General features: G+C 49.8%; 8 protein-coding genes across 8 annotated transcripts; 4 read left to right on the forward strand and 4 right to left on the reverse strand.

Annotated features, from left to right (window-relative positions):
* Positions 1-151: 151 nt before the first annotated feature.
* N7511_009310 (glucose-6-phosphate isomerase) lies at positions 152-1,865 on the reverse strand (the record flags this gene model as incomplete). Its single annotated transcript, XM_057131687.1, has 2 exons — positions 152-1,313; positions 1,366-1,865. 2 exons carry the CDS (start codon positions 1,863-1,865, stop codon positions 152-154), a joined length of 1,662 nt encoding a protein of 553 aa, XP_056979675.1.
* Positions 1,866-3,263: 1,398 nt separating this feature from the next.
* Positions 3,264-5,771, forward strand: N7511_009311 (uncharacterized protein; the record flags this gene model as incomplete). Its single annotated transcript, XM_057131688.1, has 5 exons — positions 3,264-3,282; positions 3,357-3,416; positions 3,488-4,077; positions 4,132-5,625; positions 5,679-5,771. The coding sequence occupies 5 exons, from the start codon at positions 3,264-3,266 to the stop codon at positions 5,769-5,771; spliced, it is 2,256 nt and encodes a 751-aa protein (XP_056979676.1).
* Positions 5,772-6,314: 543 nt separating this feature from the next.
* N7511_009312 (L-fuconate dehydratase) lies at positions 6,315-7,879 on the forward strand (the record flags this gene model as incomplete). The annotated part of the gene is made up of 4 exons (XM_057131689.1): positions 6,315-6,359; positions 6,424-6,528; positions 6,600-7,205; positions 7,277-7,879. The coding sequence occupies 4 exons, from the start codon at positions 6,315-6,317 to the stop codon at positions 7,877-7,879; spliced, it is 1,359 nt and encodes a 452-aa protein (XP_056979677.1).
* Positions 7,880-8,282: 403 nt separating this feature from the next.
* tim21 lies at positions 8,283-9,139 on the reverse strand (the record flags this gene model as incomplete). The annotated part of the gene is made up of 4 exons (XM_057131690.1): positions 8,283-8,468; positions 8,522-8,576; positions 8,631-8,815; positions 8,870-9,139. The coding sequence occupies 4 exons, from the start codon at positions 9,137-9,139 to the stop codon at positions 8,283-8,285; spliced, it is 696 nt and encodes a 231-aa protein (XP_056979678.1).
* A 2,325-nt stretch (positions 9,140-11,464) lies between these two features.
* Positions 11,465-13,269, forward strand: N7511_009314 (ADP-ribosylation factor GTPase-activating protein; the record flags this gene model as incomplete). Its single annotated transcript, XM_057131691.1, has 6 exons — positions 11,465-11,530; positions 11,607-11,742; positions 11,813-11,996; positions 12,067-12,770; positions 12,822-13,139; positions 13,193-13,269. 6 exons carry the CDS (start codon positions 11,465-11,467, stop codon positions 13,219-13,221), a joined length of 1,437 nt encoding a protein of 478 aa, XP_056979679.1. The 3' UTR covers positions 13,222-13,269.
* A 559-nt stretch (positions 13,270-13,828) lies between these two features.
* N7511_009315 (folic acid synthesis protein) lies at positions 13,829-15,488 on the reverse strand (the record flags this gene model as incomplete). Its single annotated transcript, XM_057131692.1, has 3 exons — positions 13,829-14,819; positions 14,877-15,085; positions 15,147-15,488. Coding segments are annotated over 3 exons (1,542 nt in total), but the record flags the coding sequence as incomplete, so codon positions are not given.
* A 4,346-nt stretch (positions 15,489-19,834) lies between these two features.
* Positions 19,835-20,727, reverse strand: N7511_009316 (uncharacterized protein; the record flags this gene model as incomplete). Its single annotated transcript, XM_057131693.1, has 3 exons — positions 19,835-19,855; positions 19,885-20,329; positions 20,381-20,727. The coding sequence occupies 3 exons, from the start codon at positions 20,725-20,727 to the stop codon at positions 19,835-19,837; spliced, it is 813 nt and encodes a 270-aa protein (XP_056979681.1).
* A 1,037-nt stretch (positions 20,728-21,764) lies between these two features.
* On the forward strand, positions 21,765-22,897 carry N7511_009317 (uncharacterized protein; the record flags this gene model as incomplete). The annotated part of the gene is made up of 2 exons (XM_057131694.1): positions 21,765-22,154; positions 22,208-22,897. 2 exons carry the CDS (start codon positions 21,765-21,767, stop codon positions 22,895-22,897), a joined length of 1,080 nt encoding a protein of 359 aa, XP_056979682.1.
* Positions 22,898-23,074: the final 177 nt, after the last annotated feature.

The raw sequence follows: 23,074 nt of genomic DNA on the forward strand, positions 1-23,074 counted from the left end.
CCCAACCTGAATGACCCTACAAATACTATCCCAAATCTAAATCCAAAATTGAAGAATATCGATGGCTGTTCATTTCTTTTCCAACCCAAAAAATAAGTGACAAAGTATCATTCGTTGCTCGTCATCACGGCATATCCAAAAAAGACTCAATTTATGCCAGGTTAGCCTTCGCCTTGAAGGCGAGCAGCAGACCGCTGGTTGAGCTGTCGTGGTTGGCACCCTCGCCAGCAGTCTCCAGTTCCTTCTGGATGTTCTTGGCAAGAACCTTGCCGAGTTCGACACCCCACTGGTCGAAGGAGTTGATGTTCCATACGGCACCCTCGGTGAAGGTGAGGTGCTCGTAGTAGGTGATCAGAGCACCCAGAGTGGCGGGTGTGATCTTCTGGGCCAGGATAGAGGTGGTGGGGCGGTTGCCCAGGAAGGTCTTGTGGGCAACAAGCTCCTCGGGGGCACCCTCAGCCTTGACCTGGTCAGGGGTCTTGCCGACCATCAGGGCCTCGGACTGGGCGAGGAAGTTGGAAGCAAGCATGCGCTGGTGCTTGCCACCCTCAACGGGGTTGTGAGACTCGGCGGCCATCAAGAAGTCGGCCGGGATGAGCTTGGTGCCCTGGTGCAGCAGCTGGAAGAAGCTGTGCTGGGCGTTGGTGGCAGGCTCACCGAACAGGATGGGGCCGGTGGTGTACTTGACGTACTCGCCAGAGCGAGTGATGGCCTTGCCGTTGCTCTCCATGGACAGCTGCTGCAGGTAAGCGGGGAAGCGGTGGAGGTACTGGTCGAAGGGGGCGACGAGGTGAGTCTGGGCACCGAAGAAGTCGCTGTACCAGACGCTCAGGAGACCACCCAGAGCGGGGATGTTCTTCTCGAGAGGAGTCTCACGGAAGTGCTTGTCCATGGCCTGGGCACCGGCCAGGAACTGGTGGAAGTTGTCGTAACCGATGTACAGAGCAACGGACAGGCCAATGGCGCTCCACACGGAGTAGCGACCACCGACCCAGGACTCGAAACCGAACATGTTCTTGCTGTCGATACCGAACTTGGTGACCTCGGGCTCGTTAGTGGAGAGAGCGACGAAGTGCTTAGCAATGTGAGACTCCTCCTTGGCGGACTGCAGGAACCATGTCTTGGCCGAGTTGGCGTTGGTGGTGGTCTCGGCGGTGGTGAAGGTCTTTGAGGCAATCAGGAAGAGGGTGGTCTCGGGGTCAGAGTCCTTCAGGGCCTCAGCAATGTGAGTACCGTCAATGTTGGAGACGAAGTGGAGCTTCATGTCGGGGTGGCCGTAAGGCTTAAGAGCCTCGGTGACCATAACAGGGCCGCTGTTGATCAATTAGCTTTACAGCTTCCAATCACACCCGAAACAATACTTACAGATCAGAACCACCAATACCAATGTTGACAATGGTGTTGATCTTCTTGCCAGTGTAACCCTTCCACTCGCCGCTGCGGACCTGCTCGGAGAACTCCTTCATGTGCTCAAGCACGGAGTGGACATCCTCCACCACGCTCTTGCCGTCGACCTGCATAGGCTCCTTGGAGACATTGCGCAGGGCAGCGTGGTAGACTGCACGGTCCTCGGTGAAGTTGATGTGCTCACCACGGAACATGGCATCCCGCAGCTCCTCCACATTGGCCTCCTTAGCCAACTTGACCAAGAGAGATACAGTCTCCTCGGTCAAGAAGTTCTTGGAGAAATCGAAGAGGATGTCCTGATTGTCAACAGTGTTGGCAAAGGTGTGGCTGAACTTCTCAAAGCGCTTAGGGTCCTTCTGGAAGTACTCCTTCAACACAATGTTACGTCCCAGGGCGTTGTGGTGCTCCTGGAGCTCCTTCCAGGCGGGGAGGTCGGAAGCTTGTGAGAAACCAGGCATGATGACGATTATGGGTCTATGTGCAGAGCGTTAGTGGGGGGGGAACTCGGGAGCAACAGGATAGGTGAAGTCTGCTGGGAATGCAAGTACCTCAAAAGTTTGAAATAGGAGTATATAGATGAAGAAGGTCAAAGTGGGAGAGAGGAACAAGAAAAGTAAATGAGGTCAAACGAGCCCGGCGCGTTGGGGTCCGGTCGTGGGGCATCCGGCGAACATCATCATTGCCGCATTCGGATTTCCACGCTTTATTTGCCTGTTTATTTCCGTTTTCTTTCTCCGGCTGTCCCGCAGGCAGTTCGCTCTCGAAACCACAGCTATCCATTTCCTACTTTGGGCTAATGCCATGGCTTTCAAGTTTCCGTCTGACCAATTCGGCTGTTCCAGAATACCCGAACTCATGTCTATAGCGGGGCATTGGCAACTGAACGGCTATGTGTCACTTTTCGGTGTCGAACTCCAGGGCTCAGACTAGAACTTATGTAATAGATTATAGAACCTAGGAATGGCTGGTAAAGTTACGGAATTTAGGCTTCGGATAAATATCAAAATATGATTCCATTTGTAGATCTCGGGGCTACCAATGGGCCCGTCACGTGGGGTGCCGCGGGGTTTCATACCTACAGCATGCATCTCATGCCTAAAAGCCGACGAAAGACTCCAGGGTCGAAAGTTAGGCAGTGAGGAGAAATGCCGAACTGGCTCTTGGGCCCTGCATATCACGTTACTTTAAATTAGATTAGTTAGAATGATGAGTTCCAGAAACAGCAGCATAGACATAGAACATGGATCCATAGGAGCAAAAGATCCAATGCAACTAGTTATACGCCCCTCAATAGAACCCGGTTTCGCAAACTTGGGATGTGCTGGATGCTTGCAAATGATAGGGGGATAATCAACCTTGGGAAGGTTCAAGTTGATACACAATGCTTATATCATCTAGCGTTCATTGAAGACTCTATTATATTCAGATACGATGGGATGAGAGATCAGAGTTGTAAAATTCTGGTCTATGAAATAGCTTATCAATATATGCCGCTGGTAAATAAGACAAATGGTGAACGGCCATTGGTACTTGGCTCTATGTAGCTCCGATGCAGCACACAACTGCGATGATCGAATTGACCTTTCTTGACCAAAGAGAATCTGGGTCAATTCAAATTGACTCGGGACAATTGAACGATGCAACTACAGGATCCAGAATGCCCAAAGAATCAGCCTCAGAACTAGAAACTGGAGCTGCTGCCAAGATCGACGCACGGACCACGTCGAATGCGCTTCTTTCGCCGACTTCCAACTTGACATTTCACCTGCGTCTGTACTTTCATCTCATTGCAGTTTGGAACTGAGTCTTGACCAACATTGCACAGTGAATTGTGCAATAGCTTAGTCTCCTTCAAGATGTACAATCCCTACCAGCGTGAGTTCAGTCATCTCCCCCGATCCACGAGAAGGTCTCCAGACGTCGCGAAATAGAAGCTAACCAATTCACAGCCCCAGGTCTCTACGGCCAAACTCCTGATTATGGCGCCTATGGTGCACCCCCGGGAATGGGTGAGTATCCCCGCCACTTAGCAGAACTCTCAGTTGGAATAGAGGTTGACCAGCATCAGCGCCTCCTCCAGGGATGGCCGCCCCAGGAACCGCAGCTCCTCCAGGCATGCAGCAAGCAAATAGCCAGCAGCCAGGCCGACCGGGAGGCTTTCCGCCCAACTTCCAACCGCCCGCCAATATGCCCAACATCAATTTTTCCGCGCCGGTGATTCGCCTCGGAACCTCAGGTCCCGCAAAGCCCGCAGGTGCAGCTCCAGAGATGGGCCGGGAGCGGGGATCGGATGGTCCTGGCCGTCGTGCTGGTCTCGGAGCCGGGGGCATGGATGCCCAACGCCACCATGCCCGCGATACGATGATGCCCCTTCAGCCTCCCACACGCGACGAGGTCATGCGCACGCTGTTTGTTGGTGGAATTACAGAGGGTGCAGGTGGTGATGATGGCGTTGAGCGGATTCTGGGCTCTGTGGGTGGTCTGCGACGGTGGATTCGGGCTACCGACGCTGATGAGAAGCCCTGTCGGTTTGGCTTTGCTGAATTTGAGGATCCCGCCAGTCTGGAGATCGCAGTGGAGATTCTTAAGGATGTGCAAGTTCCCGTGAAAGTGCAAGCGCCACGTGCTGAAGGTGCTGAGGAGCAGGAGGTTGAAAAGAGCACTCTTCTGGTGCGTGTACAATGTTTATTGGATTGCATTGGAGTACTGCTAACATATACATAGGTCGTCGTGGATGAGAGTACTCTCACCTACCTTGAGCAGTTTGAGGCTTCACGAGCAGAACAAGACCCCGAGGAACGCCAGGCACGCTTCAGTGCTGCCCGCAATAACCTGAACAGTGTTTTGTCTGACCTTTGCAACCCTACTACCCCCACAGAGAAGGAGGATGCCTCGGCCCTTGATCGCGAGGGAGACTCTGAGATGAAAGATTCTGTTACGAAGGACGGGGAGGTCGTTACAATCCCGATTACAATTGAAGACGAGTTGGCCGATATTCCACCCGAGATGCGCGCCAATGTTGCTAAGGAGATTGCTGCATTCCGTGAACGAAGCAACCGCCGCGATATTGAGCGTCTGAAACGCGAGGAGGAGATTGAGTCCATGGAACGCGCTCGGAATTCAGGCTCCAGGATCAGTCGACTTTCTTCACCCCCGGCATCAGCCCCTAGTGGCCCTGCTGGTGGTACCAACAACATTCCACTGGGTCCTCGGGATCGTAGCGGGGCCAATGCCAAGGCATTTGGTGTGCAAATTCCCAAGGACTACCAGAAGGGTGTCTCCTTTGTGAACGGTGGATCACTCAACGGTGTTTCCATTGACCGTGACGCCGAGGATTCTGATGCGAGTGACGAGGAAATTGAACGCCGCCGACAGGCCAAGCATAACGATGAACAAGAGAAGCAGTTCTTGGATCAAGAGCGCCGTTGGCTCAACCGGGAGCGCAGCCGAACTGCTGCTCTTGAGCGCGAGAAGAAGCGAGAGAAGGAAGAAGACGGAAGGCTCCAAGCTGCGCATGACGAGATGGAAGCACGCCTCAAGGCCTGGAATGATGATACTGAAGCCAGCGGCAAGACAACCGATTATTACGCAGACCATGGTGCCTGGCTTCGCAGCCGCGCCGCCCAACGCGCTCGCGAGATTAACATCGACGACGCCGATCGCGCTGCCGAAGACCGTGAACGCGTTCGCACCGCCCAGCAAAAGGAGCAGGCTCGCGGTATGGCAGATGACTTCCTTGCCCGCCAGGCTGAGGAGCTCACGGCCCGTCCCGTGGAGGCCCCCCGCGAACCCCAACGCTTCAAGCTGTCCCTCGGAGCTGCAGCCCAGAAGGCCCAGGCCGCTACCAGCCGACGCACCGTGGCTGAAGTCGAAGGTCTCCTCGAAGACGAAGAAGAGCCCGCTACCACCACCCGCCGCCAACTCATCCCGATTAAGTTCGACTCCGCCGCCGAAGCTGCTGGTCTCACCGACGAAGAGCGTGCGCAAGCAGCCCGCCAATTGGCCGCTGAGATCCCGACGGACAAGGAGGGTCTTTGGAAGTGGGAGGTCAAGTGGGAATTTGTGGACGAGGCGATTCTCAGCGACCAGCTCAAGCCATTTGTCGAAAAGAAGATCGTCGAGTATCTCGGTGTTCAGGAGCAGATGCTGGTGGATGTCGTGGAGGAGCATGTGCGCAAGCACGCGCCACCTCAGGAACTGGTCGAACAACTGGCAGAAGTAAGCCCTCACCCATTTCCACGCTTCAATCCGTTACTAACCACATTTCACAGGCATTGGACGAGGAGGCCGAAGTTCTTGTTCGCAAGTTGTGGCGCATGATCATCTTCTTCTCAGAGAGCGAGAAGCGCGGATTGTCTTCGTAGGTCTATGCCGCCTGACGGTCATTGTGGTCATAGATCCGCAGATACGTACAAAACACAAATTCAGCAGTTTCCCATCCCAATTCCTCTCGTAACTCGACTTGCATCCAAGTTGACCTGTGGACGGCACATGATGCAACCCCACGCGTGAATAAAAAACGCGGAGCTACTCCGACTGTATTTTCTCGGCTGTGATTGGTGGAATCTGTCATTTTTCCGCCGTCCGCAATCCTCCACCAATCAACACCTGTCAAGCTGCGAAGTGTGAGGGGCGCGGGATAACCTGGCGATGGCGCGGGGGATTAGATTTGTGGTATATACAGCTGCTTTTCTCTGGCTGCTCTCAATTTTCTTTCTTCTTCATCTTCTCTTCACTCTCCTGTTCAGACCGAGTCATTTTTGACCAAAAAAAGTGTGGATTCAATCTCCGAGTCTACCCCGGACATCTACTCCCCGCATTTCTACATTTGACATTGCGCCTGCATAACTTGTCGCCGTTGACATACTCAAGTCTCTTCCTCAAGTCGCAGTTGACTATCTTTCACAATGGTCAAGATCACCGGCTTCAGCACGCGGGACGTGAGGTTTCCAGTATGTTCATCCATCCATGACATTGCCATGACCAGCGCAGGCGCAGATCCTAACAAAGAAATAGACCTCCCTCGACAAGACTGGCTCAGATGCCATGAACGCAGCAGGTGACTACTCCTCCGCCTACTGTATCATCACCACCGACTCAGAGCACTCCGGACATGGCATGGTACGTTACCCCATCCACCATACCCTCCAACCAACCAACAAGCAAACAATGAACTAACCTAAACCCAAAAGACCTTCACAATTGGCCGCGGCAACGAAATCGTCTGCGCAGCCATCTCCCTCCTTGCCCCCATGGTCGTCGGCAAGGACCTATCCGACCTCACAGCCGACTGGGGCAAGACCTGGCGCTACCTAGTATCCGACAGCCAACTGCGCTGGATCGGACCGGAGAAAGGAGTCATCCACCTCGCCCTCGGTGCAGTTGTCAACGCCTTGTGGGATCTCTGGGCCAAGACCCTGAACAAGCCTGTCTGGCGCATCGTGGCAGACATGACCCCCGAGGAATTCGTGCGTTGCATTGACTTCCGCTACATCACTGACGCTATTACGCCCGAGGAGGCCATCCGCTTGCTGCAGGAGGTCGAGCCTGGTAAGCAGGAGCGCATCAAGGAGGCTGAGGCTTCTCGCGCTGTGCCCGCTTACACTACTTCTGCTGGTTGGTTGGGATACAGCAAGGAGAAGCTGAAGCTTTTGCTTGCTCAGAGTGTTGAGCAAGGTTACAAGCACTTCAAGTTGAAAGTTGGAGGTGATCTCGAAGACGACAAGATGAGACTGGCCATCGCGCGTGAGGCTATCGGATATGACAAGGGCAATATTCTCATGGTTGATGCCAACCAGGTATGTTACAAGCCCCCCAACCATCACCTTCGTATCCATTGAGCTCCTGGTAGCTAACATACAATGTACAGGTCTGGTCCGTCCCCGAAGCCATCACCTGGATGCAAGAGCTAGCCGAATACAAGCCCTGGTTCATCGAAGAGCCAACCAGCCCCGACGACATCCTCGGCCACGCCGCCATCCGCAAAGCCCTCGCCAACACACCCCACGGCCCCGTCGGCGTCGCCACAGGCGAGATGTGCCAGAACCGCGTGATCTTCAAGCAACTCCTCCAAGCCGGCGCTCTGACCGTCCTGCAACCAGACGCATGTCGCGTCGGCGGCGTGAACGAGGTCCTCGCCATCCTCCTTCTAGCACGCAAGTTCGGCGTGCCTATCGTACCGCACTCTGGCGGCGTTGGTCTGCCCGAGTACACCCAGCACCTGAGCACGATCGACTATGTTGTTGTTACGGGCAAGAAGAGTGTGCTTGAGTATGTTGATCACTTGCATGAGCACTTTGTTCACCCGTCCAGTGTGCTTGATGGGTACTATGTTACCCCCATGGAGCCTGGATACAGTGTTGAGATGAAGGCTGATAGCATGGATGCCTTTGAGTTCCCTGGACAGGAGGGTAAGAGTTGGTGGAGGTCAGAGGAGGCCAAGGGCATTATTGACGGGCCCCGTGTTGTATAGACTGTGGTGATACAGATAGATCAGCGTGCATTTTTGTCATGTCTTTATGTGGTTTCATGTTAATAGTTTTAACGTTTTATAAAAAAGATTATTGTTTATATTATCATTTTGGTTTTTGATATGCATTTGATATGCATTTTGCCCGGGCTGCCGGACTTGGATTGATATTTGGATCGCTGCTGCGGTCTGGTATGACTATAGTACATCGCACAGGTCATCGGAGCCTGATTGAATGGCCAGTGGCCGGTAGAAGTTACAGATTGTTACGGTATCCAAACTGGTATGGGTTGATCAGTCTTGAAGAGGAACCAGGAACATAGTTCAGAGATCACCACAGAAGAGACGGTAGGTCTTGCGGTGAGGGCGAAAGGGTATAATAGCAGATTGGAGGCAAATGCGACGTCTAGCGCCACTGCATACCAAAGAGCTTCAGGGTACTTGCCACGCTGGGCTTCTCTGATGCCTTTTCAAGGATCACACGAGAGTGTCCCTTCACATCGAGCGCGAGAAGTTGGTACTCAAGATTGGTCTTGTCCAGAGGCTTCATCATGTGCACGATGACCACACCAGAGTTGAGGGGACCCTCGACCTATATTACATGTCAGTGAACTCGTCATTTCATTTCCTCAAGGGGCATCTTACGTGGAAGTTCATCCGGAGATGCTCACGGCCTAACCTATCTTTTTCGATGGTTGTCCTAGTACTTGTTAACACCTCAAATCTAGAAACTACGTGCGAACCATGTACTCACGCAATAGGTCTGCTTCGCGCCCATCGACTCCAAGTGTTCTCGCCATATGCCTTGATCTCTCCGCGGTCACCAAGCAGCTTTATACACTCGGGGTCATCCTTGATCCGCTCAACTGCCTTTTCGAACTGCCATGTCTTGCTGTTCGGCGAGAACAGTTCTTGGTAGAGAAGTGTGAACACACCACCCTGGAAACATAGTTAGCACCTGGAATGTGACGCTCGGCAGGTTGGAGTTCGTACCGTCAGGACAGCGCCAACCAGCACAATGACAAAGTTGAAGGACTGTTGTGTTGTGCGCGCAACTTTTTCGCCTCTGCTCAAATCACCCCACTCTACTCGTCCGTCATCGGACAAAACTGTGATGCTCTTCTTCCTTGATGTCCCGGTAGGTCGAGGCCCACGGCCCAGGTCGCCTTGGGTGGCATAGTACCGAGCGATCTGCGTGCGGGGAGACTGGCGGAGGAGAGACGCAGGGGAAATTCGAACAACGCGGACCGGAAGGTTATTCATTGTGGGAGATATTGCTCATAGAAGTTGAGGCTAGACGTGCAGTTATCGCCGTCGCGATCTTCATCGGCATCACGTGCGACGGGGTTATGGAATTTAGAGTTCTCGTCAGGTGATTTCCATGCATACGGCTGTCCGTAACTGCCATATGCTCAAATGTCACGTGTAACATACGTTCCACAAAATAGCAATAGTTCTATGTTTTATCGGGAGAGATTTCAGGGAAATGGACCAAGGATCTTGTATAATGATTCTGGGGGCTGTAGAAGATAGGTTTTGAATAAATTCTATGACTGAACTGCTTAGCATCTACTATGATGGGTATTATATCAGGATGTTTCTGGTTACAGAATCACTCAGCCTCATAGACCATATCAAATAAAACACCAGGTAATCACGTTTCGTCCAAGAATAACCAGCTCTCTTCTTCCATACTCTTCCTTCCATATTATCACTTCTATTCCTGAAATTAAAATTAAACCAAGGAGCCCTATCCGGTCCATCATAAATAATTATCTCCGACATGTGATTTACAGATCCAGCCCATGCCAGACTTTCAAGTCTATATACATGACAACACATGTATCCCTGATACGATCGTTTTCCCCGCCTAGTCTTCGTGTCCGACATAAATTCAGGGTCGACCACTATCACCCAAGCACCATTCTTTTCAATTGCATCGGGTTCTGACAACCCAAAAAACTCCGCAGACTGAGGGTGGCGGACGAAGGACTGCAGGGCCTCCTCGTCGATAACCAGGCACCAACGAAATCGAGTACCGAAAGCGCCAGGACTGCTGGCGATGAAAGTTCGGAACTGTTGCCGAACCTCATCGATGCTAGCGCTCTCGAGACTGGCTTTGTCCTCAAAGACTAGGCTACGGTATCCATCGTGTAAGAGCCGATGTGCTTGCTCATCTTCTTCCTCTCCATCTTGTAATGCCCAATCGAGAGTGGCAAAGATATTTGCTCGTATAGCGTCTGCGCCAGCTTTCCAGTGGATATATAGTATATCCTGATGGCCAGCGGTTAAATTCCGCCCTTAAAAGCTGAGTAGCTTCACAACCAGCCATTCTGAGCCACCCCTGAATCTTCATGAGATTTCGTCGCTATCTGTGTTCAGAATCAATTTCGTTGGGTGGGAAGTCTCCGGACTGGGACTCCCATGGTGTATCCCGGCTCTCGTGGTGGAACTTCCATGAAAACGGAGTGGCTGTAAGCTCCATTGACAGAAATGGCAAAGAAAAGAAGATTGGATTATTTGAGCCCCGATAGCCAAGGGACGTGAGCCCATCATGATCATATATAATATAAGCCTTTTATCTTGGCGCCAAGTAGTGAGCAACGCAAGATGTAACATGTAAACGCCGGCAGTCTGTTAGTATTGCGAACGAGCGAGTTGTATACAGCAGAGGCGGAACTAATGAGTGACTTTTCTTTGTCTCTCATGACAGGCTTGGCCTTCTAACAGGGAACTTCTATTGGCTAAAATAACTGGACGTGATCATGCCAACGTTGAATCCGTGAGAGCCTTGAAACGAAGACAATCACCGTACTTTTTGAGGGCTTGACCTTGATCCTAGCCCTCCGTAAAGCTGAATCCACACGGCTAGAGGTTGAGCCTTTCGGCCCAAGCCTAACTCGCCCCGGTCCATGACTAAAGCCCAAGGGGCCCCACGCAAGCCCATTCTTGTGTATGCTGCTAACTGATTTTAAGCAATCTATCGATTGAAATGTTTGATATGGGGTCAAGTTAGCATCTCAAATAACCTCATACCATAGCCTATAGAGCATTATATTGAAGCATCTTGAACTGAGATTAGGAAGGAAGGCATTCAGTAGTATAAGTTCGCATGACATTCGGAGGGAGTTGAAGGACTGGATAAGGAAAGCGGTGAGCACGGGGGTCTCGAGATCATTAGACGAAGGCTTCGATGTCTTCGAAGTGTTCGATAAAAGCACTCTTTTTTAACCCAGAATGGCCGACTCACACGGAGAAGGTGTAACTAGTCTTTTACAGATTACTCATACGGGATTGCACTGCTTTTTCAAACCACATAGAGATGAGACAGAGGGTATGCTCTAGCATACATCCAATGGTAAAGATTCGTGCCGGCTTAATATGGAGTAAAATACGTAATTTCATACAGGCGGTGAAAGTGTGGAAAGCTGCAAATTGGGGGGCGACGTAACTCAAATACCAGGAACTTGAACGGTCTTAGTCCAAGTCCGACCACCTCTCCGTTTCCGACGCTTTTTGTCTCTTGGGCACATTTCACAACCACACTTTTTCCTTTTGTTCGTCCCCTGATCTCTCCTCTGTGCCAATATGAGTGCCTCCAAGGCGCAGTCTCAAAAGATCTTTGAAAAGATCAAGTTGAAGCCCGCAAACAAGGTGCGCTGAACCCCACCCTTCCCCCCCCCCGTACGCTGCATGGTGGCACTTGGTTCTAATGTCTCTTTTTTGCTAGGTATGCTTCGATTGTGGTACCAAAAACCCGACATGGTCCTCTGTGCCATTCGGTATCTACTTGTGCCTTGATTGTTCGGCACACCACCGTAACCTTGGAGTGCACATCTCCTTCGTTCGATCAACAAACCTCGACCGTATGTCCCCGTGATACAATTCCCCTGTTTCCTGCGCTTGCCAGTAGATCAATGCTGACATACTACATAGAGTGGCAATGGGAACAACTGCGGGTGATGAAGGTTGGTGGAAATGAGTCCGCAACCAAGTACTTCCAATCGCACGGAGGCTCCGCTGCGCTTGCGAGCAAGGATAGTAAAGTCAAGTACACGTGCAATGCAGCTGTCAAGTATAAGGAGGAACTCAAGAAGCGCGCAGCGCTCGATGCGCAGCAGTGAGTGAAACCCAATGTCTTGGCCGAACTCCCACGATTAGGTACTGACCGCTGTTGTTGCTTTGTTTAGGTACCCCGAGGAAGTCATCATCACAGATCTCCCCGCTGGCACTCCCTCCGATGGTTCGAACACTCCTGCAGGCGACGCAGAGGATGACTTCTTTTCCTCATGGGACAAGCCCTCCATCAAGCGTCCCAGCAACCCCCCTTCGCGCACCAGCACGCCACCCGTTGTCAGCCGAAACGCTTCTCCATTCCTGAACGCCGGCGCAAACGCAAACGGATCTCGCTCAAAGTCTCCTCTTTCTGCTTCTGAAGAGAAGAGTACATCCCCGGCGCCAACTGCCATTCGGTCTACCCCTGCTGCCCGCAAGACTACCACAACCAGTGCTGCCAAGAAGGGCAGTGTCCTCGGTGCCAAGAAGGCGCCCAAGCTCGGAGCTAAGAAGGTCGCGGCTGCTGACATTATTGATTTCGATGAGGCCGAACGCAAGGCCAAGGAAGAAGCCGAGCGCATTGAAAAGCTTGGCTACGACCCCGAGGCTGAGCAGGCTGAAGCTGAGGCCAAGAAGGCTGCCGCTGTCGCTGCTACCCCGATTGCAGCTCCCACTCCGATCAGCCCTGTTGGAAAGTCTCACGAGCGAAACTCGAGCGATGTTGAGCGGCTCGGTATGGGTATGGGTAGACTTGGCTTTGGTCAGGTCACGAAGCCTGTTGCCCCTAAGAAGCCTACTTTTGGTTCGGTTGGCCCTGCCAAGTCCAACCCCGCTGATGGTACTATTTCTATTGATATTCGCATAGGAGCTATATGCTAATGATGTATAGATGAGGAACTTGCCCAGACTAGAACACGCTTCGGCACCCAGAAGGGTATCTCCTCCGATGAATTCTTTGGACGGGAGCGTTTCGATCCCGCGGCCCAATCGGAGGCCAAGGAGCGCCTCCGCCAATTCGACAGTGCCACATCTATCTCCAGCAACAACTACTTCGGCCGGTCCGAGGATGAGATTCCTGCCATGGACGATGGCTACGGTGATCTCGAGGTTGCTGCCAAGGATTTCATCCGCCGCTTCGGTATCACCGCTGGAGACGATATTGAGAACCTGTCTCACATTGTCGGCGAAGGCGCTACCAAGCTACAAGGTAATTGAGTCTTTCTTTATAGTAATGAAATGTTGCTAACCACCTGCGACTAGGCGCTATCCGCAATTATCTGAACAACTAAGTCAATTCCCATTTTCATCAGATATCCCGCCTTCTATCGCTCTCAGTTTCTAGCAAGCCTCATTGTTCCCGTGTTCTCCCCAATCCACGACGTATATTGTGTCTCCCCTTTTCCCCTCCCCTTTTGACATCTTCACTTGAAAACCCCATCGCGATCAGAAGCCGTTCAAAATTTATCTTCCTCTTACGATATTCAATTTGGCGTGTTTATGATGGCACCTTGACTTCTTTCATTCCCGTTTCTTCGCATCTCTTCTCAGTAACATCGGATGCTCGAAAGAACCCTTTTCTTCATTTCCCTTTCGCGTCTCGTTGGTATGGTTCAAGATAATTCAGAAATTCGTGATTTGGTATTATTCATAGAGAACTGAAAGTATTGACAATCAGTAAAATCAAAAACAAAGTTATATGTCTGAACTCCCAATCTTGATGACCTATACCGCGTTATAAAACTCCCATGATGAATGAAGAGAAATGCAGTACGAGCACAACCCCCGCAACCCAAATGTTGAATCCAAAAACCGGCCACTATGCAGTACAGCCGATGGGTATAAATAGCCAGCGACCAAAAAAACAAAACAAAACAAAGAAAACCAACCCAACACAACTTATTCAACACGATAAATCGCATCGGCAACCTTAGCAACCTGCCACATCTCCTGAACGTCATGAACACGAACAACATCCGCACCGCCAGCAACACTAGCCGAAACCGTAGCCGCAGTTCCCCAAACCCGATCCCGAGGTGTTTTAACACCAGTCAGAGTTCCAATGAAACGTTTCCGACTAGGCCCCATCAGCCAAGGGAAACACTCAAGCCCAGACATTCCCCTTAACTTTGACAAGTCACGCAGAATCTCCAAATCCTGATGCTGAACCTTCGCAAAGCCAAGTCCAGGATCGAGAATGATCCGCCACCGGCGAACACCAGCATCCTCAGCGGCAGCGATACGGCCACGCAGCTCAGCAGCCACGTCCTCGATCACCCCGTTCGGGTAGCCATGTAGCTCCGGCTGGGTCATTGTCTGTGGCGTACCGCGCATGTGCATCAGGATGATGGACTTGCCAATGCGCGCGACAGTAGATAACATTTCCGGATCGAGGAGGCCGGCAGAGACATCGTTGACGATGTCAGCTCCGGCGGCGCAGGCTGCTTCTGCCACGCGCGCGCGGTAGGTGTCGATGCTGATGGCTATGTTTGCGGCTTCGGGGATGTTGGTGCGAATGTGCTTGATTGCTGGGACGACGCGGGCGATTTCTTCGTCTGCACCTACGGGCGTTGAGCCTGGGCGGGTGCTTTCGCCGCCTATGTCGATTATTGTGGCGCCTGCTGAGATCATTTTATGCACTGTTTCTGTTATGTAGGATAGGTCTGTTGGTGAGTGTTTTCCGCCGTCGGAGAAGGAATCCGGGGTTAGGTTTAGGATTGCCATTATGTGGGTGCTGCGCTTTGGGTCTGTTGCGTGGAGTGCTTCGAAGTTTGGTGAGATCGGGGTTGTTGATACTGGTGTTGGGTCTGGCGGGGTCAGGGCTGCTAGATGACCGCTATATGTTTTTGTCTCTTTTCCTGGGATTGGTGGGTACTCGTTCGGAATTAATCTGGAGATGAGTGGTTAGTATGTTTGAATTTTGGTGTAGTTGGCATTGGGGACGTACTGGCTCAGAGGGCGCAACACGAAATCGCGCTCTAGCATCAGGTTGTGGGGGATGTTTAGACGTTCGTGAGATACCACTCTTTGATCGTAGAGCAGGATATCCAAATCGATACACCGTGGGCCTTTGTCAATTAATTTCTTTCTGCCCATTTCAATTTCAATAGCTTGGATGGCATTTAGAAGCTCCAGAGGCTCAAGGGTTGTTTCAACCTGGGGTTGTCAGCTTCTAGTTTTGAAATATAGGACTCTGCTGTGTCTTTGAAAGTCATACCTCGCACACGCCATTGATAAATGTGTCTTGGTCAAGGACATACATTGGCGCCGTCTCAAACAGTGAGCTTGTGCGCTTCACTTTGATACCAACTTTGTCCATTTCGAGACAAGCCTGTTCAATCATCTCTACTCGATCTCCAACATTGCTTCCCAGGGCAATAAAAGCCCGGTGCACATCTGGGGTCAGATATCGCAAGTTCATCCTGGAGTCTGAACGGGTGGCGGGTCCACTGGAGAAATTCCTCGCTGGCGGGGTCAAATGTGGCGATTTGATCTGGAGCGTCAAGTGGCCATTTCTTGCAGTCCAATCTGGCTTTGCTGATACTGTCGAGTGATTTGGTTCTAGTCAAACTGTTAGTATGAACCAAATGCAGATCGGATGTAGGAAAAGAAGAAAAAAAATTGCGGGACAGTCATCTTTCCCTTTTGGGGTGATAGGCCGATAAGCGGGGGGCGCGTACTCAAGCTTGAGGTTATTCCCAGTCTATTTCTGTTAGAGGCTATTCAATTGATGGGGATCTGTTCACTCACCTTGCTGATCGATGATACTGTCTTAATGAACCCCAGGTTCCGGGCAATGCAGGGGTTCCGGACCACCTCGCTGGCTGTCGACAGACAGAGCCTCCATGGAGGGACAGCAATCCATGAGCTCTCCCACTCATCTGTACACTCATAGTGGAATTTATTGAGAGAAGAAAAGAAACGAAAAGATCTCGGAGGATGAAATGATAGCGGGCACGGGAGATGGACACGGTTAGGTTAGTGCTGTTGTTTTACCGTACTGTCCTCGACCAATGGATGATGTTGATGACTCTGTATTGCTATTACCCCTTCCTCTGTCAATTTATGGGGCTGATCTAATTACATAATCAATGAAACTCGGAGCAACTATAGATCCGGTTTTATACAGTATTCGTAAGTTATGGCCGACACACCCCCTCAGTAAGCCCTGATTAATGGCTTGCTGAATCATTGCCAAATACTTCGAATCTGTCATATCAATTTCCTCCTTCAATCAAATGCTCAATCTGGACCATTCGGAGCAGTTTGATGAAGTTCTCATGCTGCTGTCTGGATAGCATCTTGGTCAAGCCATCGGCGACCATTTTTGCCGTCGGCGTCCAGCGTAGGGCGATACGTCCAGCTAGTACTTCCTGTCTAAGCCATAGATGATGAATATCTATATGGCGAAGCTTGGTGTCAAAACTGGCGTCCTGATTGGTGAGAAGACCAATTGCTCTCTCATTATCGCATTCAATTGTGATGACATGAGAGGCATCAAATCCTACGTGACTGAGTAACCTTCTCCACCACTGGAGATGTTTCCCAGCTTCTGAAAGTCCTAGCAATTCGGCTTCGGTGGTTGATGTTGTCACCGTCCGTTGCTTAGTAGCTTTCCAATCCACGGGTCCTCCGTAGACCTGGCAGATATATCCTGCGGAGCTTCTTCGGTCTTTGTGGTCGGCGTACGATGCATCGCTGGCTAGCTGTACTGAGTCTATCTCTAAGGTGCTGCTATACTCAATAGCAAGAAAGCGGGTAGAGTAGAGATAGCTAATCACTCGGTCGGCAGCCTGATGATGCTGAGGACCAGGGTTTGTCAAAAATTGAGCTAGTTTAGCTGTTGCTTTTGATGCATCTGGTCGGGTAATCGTGGTGGCGTATCCCATTGATCCGACCTTCTTCTGATATAGAAGAATGTCCTGGGAAGATGCCCTTCCATCGTACGGTTCTAATTCCTCGATGGGTAGTGGCGTGGATACACTTGGCCGGTCAGTAAGGTTATACCTCACTGCAATGCTAGTGATATAGCTATCTTGGCATAGCCATAGCTTCTTGGATTGCCGGTCCCTGATAATGCGGATGTTTAGGAACCAGTCAGCTTCTCCATGATCGGTCAATTCCCAATGCTTTTCAAGATCTTTTTCAAGCTTTTGGGCTCTCTCCCTTGCTGTCGGATGACTTGCAATTAGGATATCATCCACGTAGAAGAAGACAATGAGTCCATCTCCTATAAAAACACAGGGGTCCTCTGGGACTTGCTGTAGACCTAGTTGGCTAAGCACTCGCGATGCTTCATACTGCCATAGGCGTGGTGAGATTCTCAATCCATAAAGGGCCTTTCGGAGCTTCCAGCATTTTCCTGGAGTTTCAAACCCCTCCGGTGATCGTGTATAGACATCCTTCTCTAGCTTACTATTTAGGAAAGCTGTGACCGCATCTCGCTGTCGTAGATTGAGGTCAAATGCAGCCACGAGTGCGAAGATCATGCGGGCCGTTCTAGCTGCTAGCGTAGCAGCTCTCTTTTCGTCCGATGATATAGTTTCGAGGTCTCCTCTAACACAGATCCTTGCTTTTAGCTTAATCAGATATCCATCTTGATCAAATTTATAGGCAAAGACCCAGAGCAGTGGCAAGATTTGCTTTCCTCGGTCCTTCGGACGGTCCACAGTATCAAATGTCGCTTTCTCCGTGAGAGAGTTAATCTCCTTTCTCATTGCGGCTAGGAAACCCTCTTGGAATGGATGATTTATGACATCTTTCCAGTGTTTTGGGAGTTCTGGAAGGTCATCTCTGTGACGCTTAATTGGCCTATTTGCGTATAAACCGGCCGCGAAAGCATGAAGATATGCTGGTGGCTCAGTTATAGCAATAGCGCTGTAGGCGTAGGCATCGTCCCTCTTTGCCTGCCTTCTTCGTGGTCCTGAGATAATGTTCCCTTCTTCGATATTTCCACTAATATTCCTAGGTGCTAGTAGTCCTGCCTGTAGCTGCAGTTCAGCTTCTTCGTCGGAATCCGCTGAGCCCTGGAGCTGATCATTCTCTGACTCCGGTATTATCATTGCCGGTGCTGTCTCCACCCCCTGATCAGTTGCAAGGGATGCTGGAGTAGGCGGCAGCGGAGGTTCTCGCGGGAATGCGCCTGGAACGTCCGATATAACGTCAATTTGTCGATCCGATGTTTGACGGTCTGGTGTTGTATACACCCCCTGAAGAATAGGCGTCGGTTTTTCGGCCGAAAAACGGTCTCCTTGTTGGATGCTGTCATGGACGTTGTCATCATTGGCGTTATCTCTCGGTTCTAGATCTGGCACTGATCCAGTTATTATCGATGCCTGGATAGCTGCTGCAGCCTGATCTTGATCTAGTTCTTGAGGTTCTTTGACCAATGGCAATGGAACCGGCTGAAGCTGTTGAAAATCTGGCGAGTATCTTCGCGTTTCATCGAATATCGCGTCCCTGACCAGTTTCACTTTCCCATACTGCGGGAACCAGATCCTCCAGATATTTGAAGCTATATAGCCAACCATGAATCCAATTTCAGCGCGGGGATTCATCTTATCTGATTGCACTTGCTTGTCAATTCGACAGTACGCAAGGCTTCCGTATAACCTGACATTTGAGAGGTTGATTCTTGGCGGAATATCACCTGTGGCTGTAAACTGTTTCACGACTTCGGCCCATGGGATGATCCAGCGATTTTCTGTGGCGAGATACGTCGGCGTCCGATTCAATAGCCATATTGCGGCCATTGCTGCTTCTGGCCATAGCTCTTTTGGGAGCTTGCCTTCGAGCATTAGCATCCTCATTCGTTGGATGATGACACCCCCTGATCTTTCGGCATATCCATTCATCTCTGGATGTCCTGGTGGGCTATGGTAAATGACAATGCCATCCGACGTTAAGCTCTGCTCTGCTAGGCGTCCTGCAGCGGCTTCATTGTCATAGGAAAAAGCCCTAATTGGTAGGTTCCACCAATTCTTCGCCAATTGCACGAACTGATTGATAGCAATCTGACACTCGGGTTTATATTCATGCGTCATCAGCCAATGAAATCTGATACCATCGAGGTAAAAATGCGTAATCCAGCGGTGCTTATTGTAAGCAACTGGAAGTTGAATCAGATCAAAATGGACCCTTCCAAAACGTCCGAACGTACGTCCAATCGGTCTTCTTGATATTTGCCGATTAGAACGTCCTAGGTTGCAGGTTTCACAGATTGCTTGCGCTTTATCATTGCCATCGATATTGACTCCATCGACTAGTTTAGTCATTTGTTGGACTGTCTTATATTGTGGATGACCTAGGCGACGGTGCCATAGCTCTGCCGATGCACCTTTAATTCGCTGTGTTGATGATGATCTAACGGCATTTGCCATCAGATAAGATTCTTGATTAGAGCCTTCTTGGTCAAAGACCCATAATCCAACGTTTTTCCATAAACGTAAGCTCACGATTGGGAAGCCATTGCTATCCTCGATAAAACCCTTCTTTTCAGACCAGAACCCTCCTTTTTCTCGCAGTCTAGCGTACGACACTAGGTTTACATGGAACCCAGGTGCGTAGCAGGCATTGCTTAGGGTAATCGTCTGCTTCTTTTTGGTCTTCGGGTCAATGCCAGTAAGTCTCACAGTACCGCGTCCGATGATGTCGGTGCTACTATCTCCGGTTGATAGAACCTCTTGGCAAGCTTCTAGGTCCACGAAGCTGCTTCGGTCATTACACACGTGTACGCCGGATCCAGTATCAAGGATCCATCGGTGTCGGAGTGATGTAGTTAATGCCGGGATACCGATGCTTGAGAATGAGAGGTTTTGATGAACCTTTATACTTGTTGAGGTTTGCGCTTTCTGGATGATATTCTCTGTCCATTTTTTCCATGCTGGATCGGCCGCCAGTGTCCTCTCAATGCTCTCTAATTTCCCGCTAGGGATAGTAAAGCTTCGAGGTCTTACTGCCTCATTGAGGAAATAGCATTTAGCAGGTCCGTGGTTCTTCATGCCGCATGGGCATGGTCTCTTGTCAAATGGCACGTCTTCTTGTTTAGCTTCTTGATGACCTTGCCAGGTAGAGAAGGACCCTTTCAATGTCGGTGAGGTAGGCATTGTCGTACTAATTTCACGATGTATAGAACGGAAGCTTTCGATTAGCTTTCGCGTATCTATTATCGTCCTATTCATCACGATATCTTCATATTTTGCCTGCCACCAGATAGGTAAAACCTCTTTGATAGCCTGTAGGAAATCTTGATTCGCACTTTGGACCTCAGGAAGTTCGAGGGTCATTGCTTGCTCTCGTAATTCATCCCAAGATATCAGCCATTTCTCGATATCTCCAATCGGTTTTTGGATCGAGAAAGCTCTCCATTTCATACGAATCTCTTCCTTATACGCATGAGATCTAGCAAATCTTTGACTAAGATATACTAGACGATCGTACGGAGTATCGTACTCTAGTACTGCATCACGAATTGACGTGTCGAGGTAAATGATAATGAGTTCATTCACCTCATTTAGGCCTTTTCGCTGCTTTTCCCAGCGGTTTGCCTTGATCTTATAGACCTCAAGTAGGTCTCTCCAATCTTTCTTATTTTCCTGAGAACCTTGCTGAGGGTATTCAGGTTCAATTGGCTCAATGAGAGCCCGTGGTCGGTGGGATATCTCTACTTCTGGATTGCAGAGGTCCCATACCGAACGTTGTACTGCGAATGCCTTCACTCGCTTATACCATACTCGCCATTGTGACGAATCTTTCAATTTGTCGCCTTTGATAGCGGAGAGCATCGTTGCTGTGTCCATTGCTAATGAAGCAGATGGATGTATTGCTAATGAAGCAATTGTAGCAGGATTCGGATTAAGAAGGTCGGTCGATAAATGTAAACAAGGGGTTTTTCGTTGGGATTCGTCGGATTTATTGCGTACTAGATGCTTTCTGGTTTTGAATAGCTTCTTAATGCTTTCCGATGAATTTATTGATGGCGAACCGGGCTCATAACTGTTGTTTTACCGTACTGTCCTCGACCAATGGATGATGTTGATGACTCTGTATTGCTATTACCCCTTCCTCTGTCAATTTATGGGGCTGATCTAATTACATAATCAATGAAACTCGGAGCAACTATAGATCCGGTTTTATACAGTATTCGTAAGTTATGGCCGACAAGTGCTTGGTGCCTGAGGTGTCAGTTATCAAACTATGAGATGTCGAGATTCTGAGCATCGTAGTTTGATGTGCCACTGAACCAGACGTGAATTATTATGAGTATTTTATTTAGTGAATTTCAACCCTGCTACATATTGGTATAAGTTGACCAGTCACATTTGGACATGCTCCAGGGTCAACGAGCACGATGCAACCCGTCATGCGTCTTGGACCTGGCAGCGCGCGGCCCATGTGACTTACTCGAGGGAAAGAAAATGGATCATATAACAATTTACAGGGAGAATGTAATAAAGAGAAACTTGACTCTCTTTACAACGGACATATCGAGTAGCCCATGCAGATAATGCAGGGGACTACAAAGAACCCCCTAGAGCGTTAATACTCGGCATATCCATTGTTGAACGTCGAGAGGACATTCAGTTACCACATGAAGTAGTAGTTGAGGCTTCCAACAATAAAATGTCCCCCTAGCAAAGTGGTGGCGCTCATATGCGTCCAATGTGGTAGATCGTATTGTTCTTGTTTCATGTCCCAACGCCCATTGTAACTATACGACCCTACTTTCTTAGACTTCGTGGCCTTGAGAGCATTGATATAATCTCAAGTTGTTATACCATAAATATCGATGTTAGCGTCGTAAAAACTTGACATCTTTCGAAGTCTTTCACGCAACATGGGTTACGTTAATTTGAAGTATTTGCTACTATGCGGGCTGTTTTTCATTGCCACCACAGTCTTCGGTGTTATTCAACCTGTCCCAGCACAAGGCGCTGGCGGGATTTGCTACATGTACATCATCCAAGGTGCTGATACGTGTTTTTCGATTGCCCAACAGCACAGTATTACTGTTGCCGACATTGAAGCCTTCAACAAGAACACATGGGCATGGCTGGGATGCAAAAAGTCACTATACCAAGGTGCATTCATCTGTCTCAGCGCTGGCGCTGCTCCGATGCCAGTCGCACTCCCGCAGGCTACTTGTGGTCCCCAGGTGCCTGGAACAACACGTCCCAAGAACTTTGATCTACTTGGTACTCTTAATCCGTGCCCAGAAAAAGGATGTGTAAGTGGATTCAGGAAGAAATTATGTGTGATTTGAATCTAATTCGATTTCAGTGTTCTCCGTGGGGAGTCTGCGGTACTACTCCCGAATTCTGCAGTCCCTCGGACTATACATCGCACACGACAGCCGCGCCGACTCAAGCTCAGAAAGGGACAGCTGGTCAGAAAGCTCCTCCGCCAGCAGAGACAACCAAAGCCACTAGAAGCGAATCTACGACTACGAAAAAGCCAAGAACCACAACGACCACGTCGAAAGCAACCACTTCTAAATCAACCAGTACCAAGACTATGGCAACAACTAAAGAAGCAGACAAAACAACCAAAGCCTCTGCTTCTACTGAAACAGCTATGGAGCCATGGACACTCACACTCTATGAAAAGAAGAACTGCGAGGGAAATTACTATCTCCTAGAAGGATACAACAAAGGATACGATCAAATGAACCCAGCGCGATGTCTGAATGTCAACGGCAATCTCAAAACCGACTCGATGGGGACAGATACATTCTGCAAATTCTTTACAGAAGAAGGGTTGCATTCTACCAGTTGTGACGCTGGGAATTTCACCAAGATGGCCTCGTGGTATCTGAAGAATGGCTTTTGCTACACATTTAACCTCAAGGATTGCAGTTACAAGGATCACAAGGATTCTTTTATTGGTGATGGTAGTAATGCGTTCGGTTGTGAGAATCATGGACCCAGACATTCTCCGAATTATGACTCGTTGAATTGCTTTGTTAACTGACAGATTTCATTGATTACTATGACTTAACGTTATCGGAAAGTATTTGATCTCATTCTTATTTCTATGTCATTTCAAATATAGCCAGGTCTGAGGGCCTTAGAGCACGCAATATAGACCAAAGCCAAAAAAGGATTGTCTATACTAGACTTTAAATTCTAGGAGTAGGGGCTTCTACAA

This window comes from Penicillium nucicola (genome assembly GCF_028828085.1).
Source record: "Penicillium nucicola strain IBT 29836 chromosome Unknown utg000010l, whole genome shotgun sequence".
Classification (NCBI taxonomy): domain Eukaryota; kingdom Fungi; phylum Ascomycota; class Eurotiomycetes; order Eurotiales; family Aspergillaceae; genus Penicillium; species Penicillium nucicola.